This window comes from Geotrypetes seraphini, chromosome 1, assembly GCF_902459505.1.
Source record: "Geotrypetes seraphini chromosome 1, aGeoSer1.1, whole genome shotgun sequence".
NCBI lineage: Eukaryota > Metazoa > Chordata > Amphibia > Gymnophiona > Dermophiidae > Geotrypetes > Geotrypetes seraphini.
Genome location: NC_047084.1, coordinates 442101777 through 442118413, shown reverse-complemented (window position 1 = coordinate 442118413; position 16637 = coordinate 442101777). Strand labels below are relative to the sequence as shown.

Genomic DNA, 16637 nt, shown 5'->3' with positions numbered 1-16637 from the left:
CTATGTAAGATATACAGAAATGTAACGCTTAGGCAGAATTTTGGCATTTATGTACATAGGTGCATATATGTCGTTGTGTGCATAATCGGCTTATATATGCTATACTGTATAACAACATATGCATTGTCATACCAGGACAGACTGAAGGCCCATCAAGTCCAGTATCCTTTTTCTAACAGTGGCCAATTCAGGTCCAAGTACTTGGCAAGATGCCTCTTTTTGATTGCATACTCCCCTCCCACAGAAGCAGACTATTTGGATAAGCACTTGATCCATGAATTTTCAGTAGCACTATAAAGGATATAATGTGGGCATTCTAACTCTTTGCATAGTCAATTATCCATATTGCTATATGGGTAGTGACGGAATATCACTGATAACCATTAGGCCAAACAATTCATAGAGTCGGTACCGGTCAGTGGTCTCTGAATATTTACTGCTGCTCACTAGAAAGATTCCTTAATTATCGCGAGCAGAAATGGATTTTTGAATTGAAAGCTGTTGGCCCTATGGGGCTGAAGGCAGAGTTAGAATGGATGACGTAGCTCTGAAAGTGGGAGGGCCTTTATGGAGAGCTTTGTGATTGGAGGAATGAGAGTTGAATGTATACTTAATTGTTGCACTAAGATGTCACCGCCATATTAGAACCGCACGGAGAGTGTGGTGGTCTGATCTAAATGGTGAGAATATGTATATATAGATTTATTTTGCTGGGTTATTTAACTTTGTTAGTTAGTTTCTAATGGTGCTTCATATTTATTATAGGGGACTTTCCTTGAAACAACTAATAGCGAAAAGCGAATTCATGTCGGAGTTCCTCTTTGTTGCTAATTAAGATAAGTTCTATCGGCTTAATATTAATCTTATAAAATGCTTGACTAAGTCTGACCAATGAGGAGGCTTGCTACAAAATACTTGAACTGTACATGAAATAGATAATTCAAGTGTAGCCCTGAGGCCAATTGAAGAATGGAAGATTGTGAAAAATATTTCTAATATATGAATGAATGATGAAGTTATTTATTGAAGCAAGCTAGAAAAAGAATTCAAGTGAAAGAAAGTACTGAATAATAAGAGCTTTGATGAGTGTCGCTTTGTTTGAAGCACTATATGGATAGTGCCATTGAATATTTGTTATGCACTGTATTTAAGCACTGTGACCAGCATAACCCCCCCCCAAAAAAAACACTGTCCATGGGGTTTAAACATCAACTTGATTATTATCAACATAATAACACAGAAAAGGATGACAGGTTAAGGACAAACTGGTCCAATCTATCAGCCCAGTTAATCCTCTTTTCGAGTTCTCTACTGCTTTCTGTAGAAGACCATATATATATAAATTCCCATACTTAACCCAAGAACAGCATCCCCCCCATCCCCCAGTTCTAAGCAATCTCTTAACCTCTATCCTCTCTCTCTTCTCCTAGCATGTTGAAATTCTATAATGGTGAAGGCCTTTGCTACCTCTACTGCTAGGTCATTCCAGACCACGTATTTCTCTCTGACTTACAAGTTCCAAGCTCAATCTAGAGTCCAGGGGTTCATAGTCAGTGGCGCGCAAGACACCAGCGCACCGACAATTCAGCGCAAGATAGAAGTGCGTCACCGAAAAACTTATTTTTTAAGAGCTCCGACGGGGAGTGGGGGGGGAACCCCCCCCTACTTTAATGCATAGTGTTTGCGCTGCCGTTGGGGGTGTGTGTGAGGGGTGCAACCTCCCACATTATAGAGAAAACGGAACAGTTTCTGATTTTTTTTCATGAAAAGTTCCGTTTTGTCTATAATGTGGGGGGTTGCACTCCCCACACCTCACCCAACGGCAGCGCGAACACTATGCATTAAAGTGTGGGGGGTTCCCCCCCCCACACTCTCCGTTGGAGTTCTTAAAAAATAAGTTTTTCGGCGGCGTGCTTCTGTCTTGCGCTGAATTGTCAGCGCTGGATTGTTGTCGTGCTGGTGTCTCACGCGCGATATTCCCATCACCAAGTCCAGGCCCCCAGCCAATGACTTACCACTGTACTAATGCAAAAAATTAAACAAGCTAGCAATACAGGATTATAACCTTGGTTACTCCATGCGTATTAGGCCAGCCCTCTGGAATCTTTGAGTCATCCTGTCACTCTGTTTCCTTTTTGGAATCATCAGCAAATATAACCATTACTCTAAACCAGGGGTGTCAAAGTCCCTCCTCGAGGGCCGCAATCCAGTCGGATTTTCAGGATTTCCCCAATGAATATGCATGAGATCTATTAGCATACAATGAAAGCAGTGCATGCAAATAGATCTCATGCATATTCATTGGGGAAATCCTGAAAACCCAACTAGATTGTGGCCCTTGAGGAGGGACTTTGACACCCCTGCTCTAAACAATCCCAAAATAAAGGTGCCAGGAGCAACTAAATTCTCACATTTCTCACGAAAATCTGGTAGGACGAGTGATTTGGTAAAGACATGTGCATATAAGTAGGATGATTGTGGCATAATCACGCCAATATTAATAACTGTATTGCAACACCACCACAGAGCTCTGTGTATTTCAGTATAGCGTCCATGTATTGTAAATCTGTGAGGTAACATCTCTACAGAAGCTCATGTAGCATAATACCTTTGCAGAAACCCAAGTAAACCGCTCTGAATTTAGAAGCGGTATAGAAACTCTCAAACATAAAAATAAAAATATCACAAGCTCATAAAAAAAAAAAAAGAAAAACCATTTGCATACAATTTATTAATCTGAAATATCCAATTACTTCAAGGTTAGTAAATCACTTGCAAAGTTTCTGCCCTGTTACTACAGCTGGGAACGTAGCATATTCCCTGCAACAGTCATGTGGTTAAGTCACCATAAAAAAGTACCCAAATCACTCCTACTTTTTGGACATATAAAACTCTGATGTGTAGGAACTTATACGTCCAAGGATATGCAAATAAAGTCTAGTGATTAAAAAAAAAAAAAAAAGGGGGGGGGAAAGCCTTATGTGGTGGGTGCAACTGCTAATAGCACAAGTGCTTATGAATATTGCTGCGATAGTATTTTTTTTTTTTTTAAATAGCTTCTAGTCAAAAAAGAAAAAAAAATATTATTTGGCAACTATTAAACAAATTTCCATGAATTTATGGGTAAAATGAAAATACAATCATTTTGCTGAGCCTCTCATGTTATTTATTTTCAGTGACTAACTGTTTCCTTGTGACACAAAGGATGGATGGAAGGATCCTGGCAAGCTATTTTTGTGGGAGGCTGTTGCTGCAAATTAAAATACTTGTGGTATTGGTACAGGCCAAGTGTTATTTAAAATGCAGTCACATGTGTCAACATTTTGTGAGGGAATGCAAACACACTGATGGCTTTTCACATCTCCTTTCTTTAGTATTACTCTTAATAACATAACATTTTATTTGCATAACGTGATACACTGTGAAATTCAATGTGGTTAACAAGAATTAACTAAAGACCGTACATAAGCGGTGAGGGCAAATAAACATGGTAAACTTAATGATTTTTCAGCTCCTGACCAGTTATCGCCTGCTGACTGATTCTGAAGAAGATATTCAGTGGCACTTAACCAGACTGAATACCTGCACAAACTGCCCAGGCATTATCTTGGCAGTGCCAGCACAGTCTGAGGGCAGAGAAAAACAGAGCTGGACATTCTCTGGGCACTGGTAGCATTCAGTGTTGGTACCCAGATAAATATTTGGGCCGATCGGATTTCAGAAATGGCTACCTGCCTGAATAGCTATTTGGAACTGAATAAAAACAGTACCTGGATAACTTCTGGCAGCCACAGAAGACCTGGATATTTAGAATCAGTAGCCGGATTTGGCCCAGCACAGAATACCCAGTCAAAAGTGACCTGTGGCAACCAGTGTTAAAAAAACACCAACTGACACAGGATGAATACTGACCCCAAAGAATATAATTTTATTCCTAGACAAAAACACAATGAAACAGAGCCATCTTTATATGAACTGTTTAACATGGCACCTAGCCTAAGAGGGTAAAAAGGTGATTAATTAGGTGCTATTTTATAAAGAAAAGTACCGTAGATGCCTATTTTTCTTTAAAAAAAATGCTAGTAGACCTGGTGAAGCTTGATGAATGGTCTGAAATTTGGCAGTAAAATTTAATACTAAGAAATGCAAGGTCATGCATTTGGGCTGCAAAAACCCGAGGGAATGGTACAGTTTAGGGGGTGAAGAGCGGGACTTGGGTGTGATTGTATGTGATGATCTTAAGGTGGCCAAACAGGTTGAAAAGGTGACGGTGAAAGCTAGAAGAAAGCTAGGGTGCATAGGAAGAGATAGGGCCAGTAGGAAAAAGGAGGTATTGATGCCCCTGTATAAGACTCTGGTGAGACCTCATTTAGAATATTGTGTACAATTCTGGAGGCCGCACCTTCAAAATGATATAAAAAGGATGCAGTTGGTCCAGAGGAAGGCTACTTTTCTCAAGTACTTTAGCAAGAATGTGAGCCTTTGGGACAGTCAGGGAACTCTAAGTACTTTCTCTTCATCTTAATTAATCTTACTTATTGCATTTCTTCTGTTTCTACTGTAAACCGCTTAGAACCTCACGGTACAGCGGTATATAAGAAATAAAATTATTATTATTATTATTACTAAAATAGTGTGTGGGATGGGCTTCATGATAAGGCGTATGAGGACAGACTTAAAGATCTCTGTATACTTTGGAGGAAAGGCGGGAGAGGGGAGACATGATAGTCATTTAAATATCTACATGATATAAATGTGCATTAGTCAAGTCTCTTTCATTTGAAAGGAAACTCTGCAATGAGAAGGCATAGGATGAAGTTAAGAGGTGATAGGTTCAGGAGTAATCTAAGAAATACTTTTTTACAGAAAGGGTGGTAGATGCGTGGAACAGTCTCCTGGAAGAGGTGATGGAAACAGATTGTGTGTGAATTCAAGAGGGCCTGGGATAGGCAGGTGGGATCTTCTCAGAGAGAGATAGAGATAATGGTTACAGTGGATGGGCATACTAGATGGGCCATTTGGCCTTTATCTGCCGTCATGTTTCTATGTAAGTTGCAAGCTTGGACAATTATACCAGTTGCAGGGCAGGTATTACTCATTCTGGTATTTTTCATACGAGTTCAGACAATTAAGTTTGCGAACTTGCCACTGTGCGCTTACGTTGGCAGCAATGTTCAAACAACTCAGCAAGGTTTCATAACCTTGGTATATCATTGTCTCACAGCTGTGTTCATGTCGATGTGTGGCGGTGTCTTGCTGAGTGGCGTTCACTATTGTTGTCATGTGTTTTTTGTGTGCCTTCGCGAGAATGTCGGAGCTTGAATTAAAGCAACAAACATTACATTTCTAGCTAAATTTGCCACGAGTGGAAGTGAAATCAGGGACATGTTAGTCCAAGTTTATGGGGATAATGCCATGAATAAAATGGCAGTGCAGAAATGGATTAAACGTTTTTCTGAGGGGATGAAAGCATCACCGATGAAGAAAGTTCAGGGCAGCCAGTAATGACCAGAACTGATGAAAACATTGCAAAAATTTGTTGAATTGTGCATCAAAATGGTCAGCTGACTATGAGAAGTATAGAAGCATCAATAGAGATACAGGAAAATCTTAATCTTGGCATGAAAAGATGTGTGCAAAAAATGGGTCATAAAGAAGCTCACCAATGAACAAAAGCAAAGGAGAGGCAAGACTATGGGTTCCTTTTACAAAGGTGCGCTAGGGCCTTAATGCGTGCAATAGTGCGTGTTAAATTTCCGAGCACGCTAGCCACTACTGCCTCCTTTTTAGGAGGCGGTAGATTTTCAGCTACCGCTTTTGTGCGTGTGCTAAAAACCCTAGCGCATCTTCATAAAGGGAGCCCTGTGTTTTTGGCTGTGCTATAATAGTAATAATAATAACTTTATTCTTCTATACCGCCATAGTCGAAAGACTTCTAGGCGGTTCACATTCGAAGAAGGCTGGACAATCAGCGAATTACAGGATGCAAGAAGTGAGGGCTACATAAGAAATAGGTAGAGGACAGCAAATTACATCGAGGTAGATAGAGGGAGAATAGATCGGTTCACGGAAGTTTCGCCCCCCACATTTCGCCCCCAGCAATTCGCCCCTCACATTTCGCCCCCCACATTTCGCCCCCAGACACATTTCGCCCCCAGACACATTTCGCCCCCACACATTTCGCCCCCACACATTTCGCCCCCCGGATGTTTTGCCCCCACACATTTCGCCCCCGCACATTTCGCCCCTGCATTCAACTAATATTTGTCATGAAAGAACAAATGCATTAAAAAAAAGCCCCATGGTGGAGGGGGGGGGGAGGAGGAGAGAGAGGTGGAAGGAGCCGAGACAGTCTGTGGTGGGCGCCCAAGCTCCGAGGCAGCGGCCGGCACCGTGGACAGCTCCTGATCGGCGCCCCGCGCCCTCATAGTCCAACACCGAAGCCCTGCTGCCGGCCCTCAAAACATGCTGCTCTTGACGAGTGCCGTCTTGGGGATGCCGGGTCTCTGCAGCGAGGACAGCACGCTGGCAAAGGGGCCTCCCAGCGAGTCCGGGATGGATGTGATGCTGGCCCCGGGGCCCCCGGCCCAACCCTGGCTGCCACCGCCGCCAGCTCCTACTGCTGCCACAGCCGCTGCCGTCAAGCCGCCTGGTCCCGGAGCTACCTTGACCTGCTCGACTGAGCCTCCGTTGGCCCCCTGTATGCCCACAGGGCTTGGGCCGCCACAGCTGGGCACTGGATTGGGGGTGGGTCCGGGGCCTCCAGCCGCTGCCCACAGGGCTTGGGCCGCCACAGCTGGGCACTGGATTGGGGGTGGGTCCGGGGCCTCCAGCCGCTGCCCACAGGGCTTGGGCCGCCACAGCTGGGCACTGGATTGGGGGTGGGTCCGGGGCCTCCAGCCGCTGCCCACAGTGCTTGGGCCGCCACAGCTGGGCACTGGATTGGGGGTGGGTCCGGGGCCTCCAGCCGCTGCCCACAGTGCTTGGGCCGCCACAGCTGGGCACTGGATTGGGGGTGGGTCCGGGGCCTCCAGCCGCTGCCCACAGGGCTTGGGCCGCCACAGCTGGGCACTGGATTGGGGGTGGGTCCTGGGCCTCCAGCCGCTGCCCACAGGGCTTGGGCCGCCACAGCTGGGCACTGGATTGGGGGTGGGTCCGGGGCCTCCAGCCGCTGCCCACAGGGCTTGGGCCGCCACAGCTGGGCACTGGATTGGGGGTGGGTCCGGGGCCTCCAGCCGCTGCCCACAGGGCTTGGGCCGCCACAGCTGGGCACTGGATTGGGGGTGGGTCCGGGGCCTCCAGTGCTATCGGGATCAGTGCTTTTCGTCTCTTTGCAGTCGTCATCCCGGGAGGAGTCAGATTTTTTGCCAGCCGATCCGTTTTTAGCTGCGGGAGTGGGTGTTGTCAGGACTAACACGGCAGAGGAAAGGCCCTGCCAGGGCTGGCCGAAAGCAGCCTGTTTACGGCACTGCCTCTGCTCACAGGCTGCCACTACTGCTTCGGGTAAGTGAGATTGGGGGTGGGGTACGGAGAGAGAGAGAACGGAGGAACGCTCAGGGGCGAAATGTGCAGTACACATAATCCAACGCTCAGGGGCGAAATGTGCGGGGGCGAAATGTGTGGGGGCGAAACATCCGGGGGGCGAAATGTGCGGGGGCGAAATGTGTGGGGGCGAAACATCCGGGGGGCGAAATGTGCGGGGGCAAAATGTGAGGGGCGAATTGCTGGGGGCGAAATGTGGGGGGCGAACCTTCCGGATCCCGAATAGATCATTGTGAGTGGAGAGGCTTCTGTTTAGGAGATGAATTTGTCAAACAGAACGGTTTTAATTGATTTTCGGAATGTGCCGTAGATCAGACTGGCTCCATTTATGTAGTTATCCAGCCAGGGCTGCTGCCTGCCTGCTTGGAACATGAAGGTCCTATCTAAAAAGGATTTGTATTTGCAGCCTGTGATCTTTGGGTACGTAAAGATGTTTCGGTTTCTGGTGTGGTAGCAGGTAGGAAGGCACTAGACCCCAGACCTGCTTGAAATAAATATAGGCAAATTTGAACAGTATTTGCACCTCCATTGGCAACCAGTGCAACTTTTTGAAGTAAGTGGCCGTTTTTCCTCAATCCGAAGATCAAGCGAATTGCTGTGTTTTGCACTATTCTTAATTTTATTTTTTTTTGGGGGGGGATACCTAGATAAACAATGTTGCAGTAGTCCAGTGTTGATAGGATCAGAGACTGCACCAGTAGTCTAAAAGACGTAGCGTTAAAGTATTTTTTAATGGTCCTTAGTTTCCAGAGTGTACAAAAGCATTTCTTTATCACTAAGTTCGTGTGGTCTGCCATGGTTAGGTGTGTGTCCAGTGTGATACCCAGTATTTTTATGGTTTTGGAGATTTGGTATTCGTGGCTGTTTAATTGTAATGATGTTCTGGTAATTTTGTCCTTGGGGCTTGCCAAGAAGACTTTTGTCTTTTCTGTGTTTAGTTTCAGTTTGAAGTCAGTTGTCCATTTTTCGATTTCGGTCATTATGTGAGAAAGGTTATCTATTGTTTCGTTTGTTATGTCATTTAAGAGGATTAGGAAGGATATATCATCTGGATATATATAATGGTTTAAGTTTAACTTTTTTAATAGATGAATAGTGTGGGTGATAGTGAGGAGCCTTGGGGAACCCCTGAGGGTTTTTTCCATGGTTTAGAGTAATTCCCTTCACTGGCTACGCGGTATGATCTATAGAAACATAGAATATGACGGCAGAAAAAGGCCATCGGCCTAACAAGTCTGCCCACTCTAAAAACCCTCCCCCCCTAATCACTTCCTCGAAGTGAACAGTCATACTTATCTCATTTTTTCTTAATATCGAGCACGTTGCTGGCCTCAATTACCTGAAGTGGAAGATTATTCCAAAGATCAACCACCCTTTTGGTGAAGAAATACTTCCTAGTGTCCCCATGAAATCTCCCACCCTTGATTTTTAACAGATGCCCTCTTGTTGCTGTAGGTCCTGTAAGGAAAAAGATGTCTTCTTCTACCTCAATATGGCCAGTAACATATTTGAATGTCTCTATCATATCTCCCCTCTCTCTGCGTTCCTCGAGAGAGTATAGCTGCAACTTACCTAGACGTTCTTCATATTGGAGATCCTTGAGGCCTGAGACCATCCTAGTGGCCATTTGCTGAACCGAGTTTCCATTATTTCCTTTGGGGAAATTTGCTTTGATATACGAGTGTTTTGGATTACAAGCATGTTTTCAGAACAATTTATGCTCATAAACCAAGGTTTTACTGTATTTTGTATTAAAGTTTTTGGGTTGTGGAACGAATCGTTTTGAGTTTCCGTTATTTTCTATGGGGAAATTTGCTTCGATATACGAGTGCTTTGGATTACAAGCATGCTTCTAGAACGAATTATGCTCGCAAACCAAGGTTTTACTGTAACTGTATTGGAACATCCTTCCTTTCTCATCTTATCTGGCTCCCAATGACTTTTCTTTACCTGAAGATAAAGGAAATATTGAAAGGAAGACATTTTGATGACATTCGGGACATCAAGGGTAATAAGATGACAGTCAGTCGGTCGCTGGGTGGTGGAGGGGAAGTTCTGGCAGGAAGGAGTGGGCATCCCCCCTGCCTTTTTTTTTTGGGGGGGAGGGGGTGGTCTGACAGGAAGAATTGGGTACTCCTTTTGCTGGGGGATGCTTTGGGGGGGGGGTGGCAGAAGGGAGTGGGCATCCTTCTTGCTGCTAGACTTCACGAAGGGGGCAAGTTCCCTGCCGCTCAGCTGATCGCGGCAGGGAGATACTCTTGCTGCAAACAGCTCAGCCACAATGCCATTCTCTAAACAGCATCTGTGACATGGACACCAGTTAGAGAATTGGGGTGACAATGCTGTAAAGGACGCCTGTGTGCCATTTTCAAAAGTGACTTAGGTGGTTGCTGAGACAGGGCATCCTATACAGAATCATGCCCTTCATGCATTAAAAAAGGTTGAAAGAAGGTGAAACAATGGCTAGTGTAGTTTAATGGTAAGGAAGAAGACACAGTGAAACCCAAGAGTGCATCTTTCAGAAAATGGAATGATGAAAATAAGGATGAGTACAAGGTCTGAAATGCCAAGCAAAACAGTAATATGGCAGGGCAAAAGAGACTTTGAAAACAAACTTGCTGTGAGACAGTAACTTCACAGCATAGCAAACAGGTCTGTGAAACCAGAATCAGTTCTAGAGGATTAACACTAATATTTAAATCAATTATGGTACTCAATATACAACTGAAGATCGCTTAGCTGTGTAATTAAATGGTAACCCTAAATAGAGAAGACAGATGACTTTAGAGTCTTTAATGTGTACTTTACTGATAGCAACTGGCCTGCCATGAGGGCAGCAGCACAGTAAGGGTGAGCGGCACCCCTCCCCCCACCTGCTGTGCGAGTGCCCCTGTACTTTAAAAAAAAAAAAAATTATTTCTACTTTTTGAAAAATTATACACCTTGTTCAAGAAAAACAGAGAGCAACTAACATCAATAAGCAATTATCATATCTCTAAAAAGAAAAGAAAAATTTACTCTTCCTTAGACCCCAAGAAAAAAATAAAGGGGCGAGAGAAGTAGAAATCAAAGGAGATTCATAAGTAAAAGCAACAAACATTAAAGAAAAGGCATTAAACTGAAAATAATCCACCTATCTTTCCTTAATCATGCATGGTTAATTAATTCAACTCCACTGGAGATCTTCTTAATATCTATGAAGGCCCTAAGACAGGGGTGGGCAACTCCGGTCCGCGAGGGCCAGAATCCAGTTAGGTTTTCAGGATTTCCCCAATGAATATGCATTTAAAGCAGTGCATGCAAATAGATTTCATGCATATTCATTGGGGAAATCCTAAAAACCCGACTGGATTCTGGCCCTCAAGGACCAGAGTTGCCCACCTTTGCCCTAAGATGACTTGGATCTGTAAATACATATTTAATGCCCATATATTTTATTATACATTTACAGGGGTATGCCTGTAAGTATGAAGCCCCTAAAGCCTGAGTTTCCTCTCTCAGTGCCAGGAATCTTTTCCTTCTATCCTAGAAGATGAGAATTACGAAAAAAAACCTGACCCATCATTGCATTTAAGGGCTCTTTTTACTAAGGTGCGCTAGCTTTTTTAGCGCAAGCAGCAGATTAGCGCACGCTAACCCCACGCTACGCAGCTAGAACTAACGCCAGCTCAATGCTGGCGTTAGCGTCTAGCGTGCGTGACATTGTAGCGCGCGCTATTCCGCGTGTTAATGCCCTAACGCAGTTTAGTAAAAGGAGCCCCAAGTCTTGCTCAAAAACAAAAGATAGTAGAAGTGTTGCACGAGTTAAGACTTCAGAAAGTGAGTCTTCCAAGAGAGCAGATAAATTCTCAGAAATAGGCTCTCTCTCTCTCTGTACCTTTTTAACTTCCATGGCATGCGCAGCTTGCCCAAGTCGGTGTCAGCATTCCCTTTGACGTCACTTTCTAGGTGCAGGCCCCGAAGTGACGTCAGAGAGAACGCCGATGCCAACATGGGCAGCAATCTCGTGCCAGGGAAGTAAAAAAAAAGGTACAGGGAAGGTAAGGGGCACGTGGCAAGGAGAGGAGCGGGGCGGTAGGGGTGGGTGGAGAAGAGGAGGGGTGCCGTGCCCTTAGCAAGATGGTGCCTGGGGCAGACCACCCCCTCGCCCTCCCCTTCTTACTACGCCACTGCGTGATGGAACTCTTGCTGTTGCATATAGATTGTTGTTGTTGTTGGAAGCATGCAAGGAGTTTCAAGTTTTTCAATCTACACTTCTCCCTCTGAATTCGCTGTGATAGGGGATTAACAGACCCGCGAATACAGAAAAACCATAAATAACTTTTTCATATGTTGTTCGCTGTTTTCTATTAAAACCCATAGTGAATATGGTGAAACCGCGAATAACATGGTGGGAAGCCTGGCCTGTTCCTGAAGGAGAGGTAAAACATGGTGAAGAAAGTGCTGGGAATCAGCAATTTTTCTGTGTAAACACTTGGAATCAGCAATTTCTCTATGCAAGCTGATGTAATTTGGGGGGGAGGAGCCAGCAAGCTAAAACCGCGAATAATCGAAACCGTGATTGCTGAAACCGCGAACATGGAGGGAGAAGTGTATTTTTTAAAATACTCAAAACAATCTCAAAAAGTAACATTAATGATTTAACAGACCTTGGCAGACTAAGAGAAGCCATCATTCTTCATTACTGAGACTATTGCCTATTTTTCCACTTACCAAAGGCTCTAATTCCTTGCGATCTATGAGATTCAGCTCAGTCACAAAATAATAAAAATGTTTGTAACAGGTATTGACATGGGCTTCTGCTCCCATAATGATCATCCGGTCAAAGTGATGGATGTAGACATGAACAAACACTCGGAAGAGTCTGCACAGTATTTTCTTACAGATCTGAAGGAAGTTCTTTGGGAAGGGAACACCTGAAAATAAGAGGGAATTTATTTAAATTGAACACATTAAAAAAGTGGCACTTTTACAAGTAAGGGTGGACTTAAGTGCATTTATGCACAGAGGAAGCATGAAACCTTTGCTGCCTAGATTATAGAATGGCCCTCTACAGGGTGAATTTGATTTAAATCATGGTTTTCTACAGAAAGATTTTTGCTGTGAAGAAGCATGTTGTTATTTCTGCAGACACAAATTTACAGTTTTGAGAAATGCAAAACCAAGCATCTGTGTTAATATCTTCTAGATAGAAAAATTGCCCATGACATTATGAATGGATTAATGGAATGCATTTATAAAAAAATTTAAAAATTGTACGAATATACAGCCTCACGCTACCTAATTAAAAACGAATCCTTATTTCATGATAAATAACATTTGGACCATAATATATCTTAAATAGAAAAACTAACTTTAGATAGATATTTCCTCAAAAAAGCATTTTGGCTTGGATTCTCTAAATGGCGCCGTTTTTTTAAGGTGCCGGTAGGTGCCCAAGCTCAGTAAAACCCCCCCCAAAAAACGCCGTTTAAACAATGTTTTTAACTGAGTTTCAAGGCACCTAAATCACACCTCTGTAGTCGCTTTAGGTCGTCTAATGCCACTGTGGGCATGGCTAATGCCTCAAGTGGCATTAGGTGGCCTAAAGCACCTATGGAGGTTCAATTCACATCAAAGGTAGGCACCGGAAATGTAGGCCTGGAAAACACTGGTCTACAGTTCTGGCACCCACCTTTGCCGAAGGCGCTATTCTGTAACCATCACCGTCACGTGATTGACATGGGATCAGCATCCACTTTTAAGGTAGGCACCAATAACGGCGCCAGTCAGAGAATCCGGACCTTTATTTAAAACAATTCTATCCACCCTGGCCCTCCACATATCCAAGACATTTCAGTCACAGGAAGATGAAGAACTTCTGAGCAGCAGGAGCTCTGTCTCATGCAGTGTTTCCCTGAAAATAAGACTGACCCCCCCCCCCAAATAAGCCCTGGTAGGATTTTCGGGGTAGGGCTTAATATAAGCCCTACCCCTAAAATAAGCCCTAGTTCCGGGATTCGCCAGCAGTTTCCATTCCCTCCCTCCCATCCCTTGTGCAGCAGAACCTTTGAGCGAGCACTGCCCCCCTCCCCCCGAGCAGCCGAATCCCCATCCTTCCTTCCCTCCCTCCCATCGGAACACCGCCACAAGCCTTACTTACCTCCCTAAGCAGCATCGGGCCAGCAGCACGCTAAACAGGCTGCTTCGGCCTTGTCCGCTCGTGAATTCAGTCTACCATGTTACTGATGAAGCCCGATGGTGCTTAGGGAGGTAAGTAAGGCTCGCAGCAGGTTTCCAATGGGAGGGTGGGAAGGATGGGGATTCAGCTGTATGGCGGGTGCGGGTGCTGGGGGGGAGGGCAGTGCTCGCTCAAGGGTTCTGCTGCACAAGGGATGAGAAGGAGGGAAGGGAAGCTGGGTAAGGGTCTTGCTGCACGAGGGATGGGAAGGAGGGTAGGATAGATGCTACACATATGGGGGGAGAGAAAGGAAAGCGGAAGAATTGGGGTGAAGGGAGAGATGATCATGTAAATACCCCGAAAATAAGACCTAGTGCCTTTTTTGGACCTAAAATTAATATAAGACATTGTCTTATTTTCGGGGAAACACAGTATTACCTCCACCCCCTCCCCCGGCCTTAGAGGCCTGTAGAAAGTCACAAAGCCCAAGGTTCCAAGTGCAGGCTTTCTACCTGTATAGCTACTAGTAATCAGGCCGGATTATACTTTTTTAAGAAATGAAATGAACATATAAGCAGCTCTACTTTAAGAGGATTCTCATCTCAGATCAGAGGTTAATTAAGGAACAGTTTCTCAAATCAGTCTTGGAGTACACCCTTGCCAGTCAGGTTTTCAGGATATCCACAATGAATATGCATAAACTTGATCTGCATACACTGCCTCCATTATATGTAAATCTATTTCATGAATGTTCATTGTGGATATCCTGAAAACCTAACTGGCAAAGGGATACTCCAGGACCAAGTTGAGAAACACTGGAATAGGATGTAGATTATCTTATATTACTAGTAAGCTATAACTCCTAAGGAAACTGCCAGGTTGGTAGCAGTAGGTTAGGTAGTGATATGTACCATCCAGAAAGGCAAGAGGGTCCTAGAAAGCTGGGGGCTTGGGCAACTTTCCTATTTTTTTTTTTTAATCTTTATTAAGTTTTCAAAGCCAACAAAAAATTCAATACAATATACATACCAATAATAATAATCAAATAAGCACTTATAATCAATCAGTATCAATATAAAAATAAACCCCCCTCTTCCAGCCAACATTTTCTATTTTTGTAAAGAGTACTACAACGCTTGATGATATGAAAAATGGGGGTGGGGTGCAGATATATGAAAGTAGCAAAATACAAAAACCTGACTTGGGATATATCCTTCACAGCGTACACCGGAATAACAGACTGGTAGCAAATAGCACAGTTACTTACCGTAACGGGTGTTATCCAGGGAGAGCAGGCATATATTCTCACATGTGGGGTGACGTCATCTACGGAGCCCCAGCGCGGACAGCTTTTCAAGCAAACTTGATTGAAGTTTCAAGTCTGCTACACTGCACCACGCATGTGCATGCCTTCTTGCCCACTAGAGGGCGCATCCCCACCTCATGGTCCTCAGTTCCATAACCAGCAAAGAAGCCATCCCCGGGGAGGAGGGCGGGTTGTGAGAATATATGCCTGCTGTCCTTGGATAACACCCGTTACGGTAAGTAACTGTGCTTTATCCCAGGACAAGCAGGCATGATATTCTCACATGTGGGTGACCTCCAAGCCAACCAAAAAAGGGCAGGTGGGAGGATGGCAATTTAGGAAAATAGGTTACGTAACACTGACTGGCCAAACCGACCGTCGCTTCTGGACAAAGTGTCCAGACAGTAGTGGGAGGTGAACGTATGAACCGAAGACCAAGTGGCAGCTTTACATATGTCCTCCACAGGAGTAGACCGGAGGAAAGCAACAGAAGCTGCCATAGCCCTGACCTTATGCCCCGTGACTCGACCATGGAGCGTGAGACCAGCCTGAGCGTAGCAAAAAGAAATACAAGCAGCTAGCCAATTAGACAAGGTGCGCTTGGAAATAGGATGTCCCAGCCTATTAGGATCAAAGGACAAAAATAATTGAGGAACCTTCCGATAAGACTTGGTACGTTGGAGATAAAAAGCCAACGCCCTCTTACTGTCCAGCGTGTGAAGTGCCGCCTCACCAGGATGGGAGTGGGGCTTCGGGAAGAACATCGGAAGGACAATAGACTGATTGAGGTGGAAATCAGACACAACCTTAGGTAGAAATTTGGGATGGGTGCGAAGAACCACCTTGTCATGATGGAACACAGTAAAGGACGGGTCTGCAACCAAAGCCTGAAGCTCACTAATTCGACGAGCAGACGTGAGCGCAAGTAAAAAGATCACTTTCCAAGTGAGAAACTTAGGAAGAGACTTGTCCATTGGCTCAAAGGGAGGTTTCATCAATTGAGCCAAGACCACATTCAGATCCCAAACTACAGGAGGAGGTTTCAGAGGAGGATTAACATGAACTAAACCCTTCATGAAACGAACCACCAGAGGATGAAGAGAGAGAGAACGACCCTCTAGATGCCGATGGAAAGCAGCAATAGCACTAAGATGCACCCGGATGGAAGTTGTCTTCAGCCCAGACTTGGACAAATGCAGCAAATATTCCAGAACCGAGGACACCGGAACCAAACTCGGGTCCAGATGGTGCGAGGCACACCAGGATGAAAATCTGGTCCACTTCTGGGAATAACAAAGCCGAGTCGAGGCCTTGTGCGAGGCTTCCAACACCTCCCTGACCGCCGAAGTCAGGGGGAAAGGAACCAAGCCGTCAGATGTAATGACTGAAGATTGGGATGTAACAGCGAACCCCGACTCTGAGACAGCAGAGAGGGAAAAACTGGCAGAAGTAGAGGCTCCCTGGCACTGAGTTGAAGGAGCAGGGAAAACCAGTGCTGACGAGGCCAACGTGGCGCTATGAGAATCATAGTGGCTCTGGAGGACTTGAGATGAACCAGCGTCCTCATTATCAGAGGAAAAGGAGGAAACGCATAAAGGAATCTCTCTCCCCAGTCGAGAAGGAAGGCAT

At 44.9% G+C, this 16637-nt stretch overlaps 1 protein-coding gene across 5 annotated transcripts in view; it reads right to left on the bottom strand.

The window, feature by feature from the left end:
* MOB3B (MOB kinase activator 3B) overlaps positions 1-16637 on the bottom strand; it is a 200919-nt gene that overhangs the window by 26756 nt on the left and 157526 nt on the right. For all 5 annotated transcript variants that reach the window (XM_033919933.1, XM_033919943.1, XM_033919903.1 and 2 more), the window contains exon 3: positions 12256-12458. In XM_033919933.1, coding sequence (XP_033775824.1) covers positions 12256-12458 — 203 coding nt within the window. The remainder of the gene's footprint in view (positions 1-12255; positions 12459-16637) is intronic.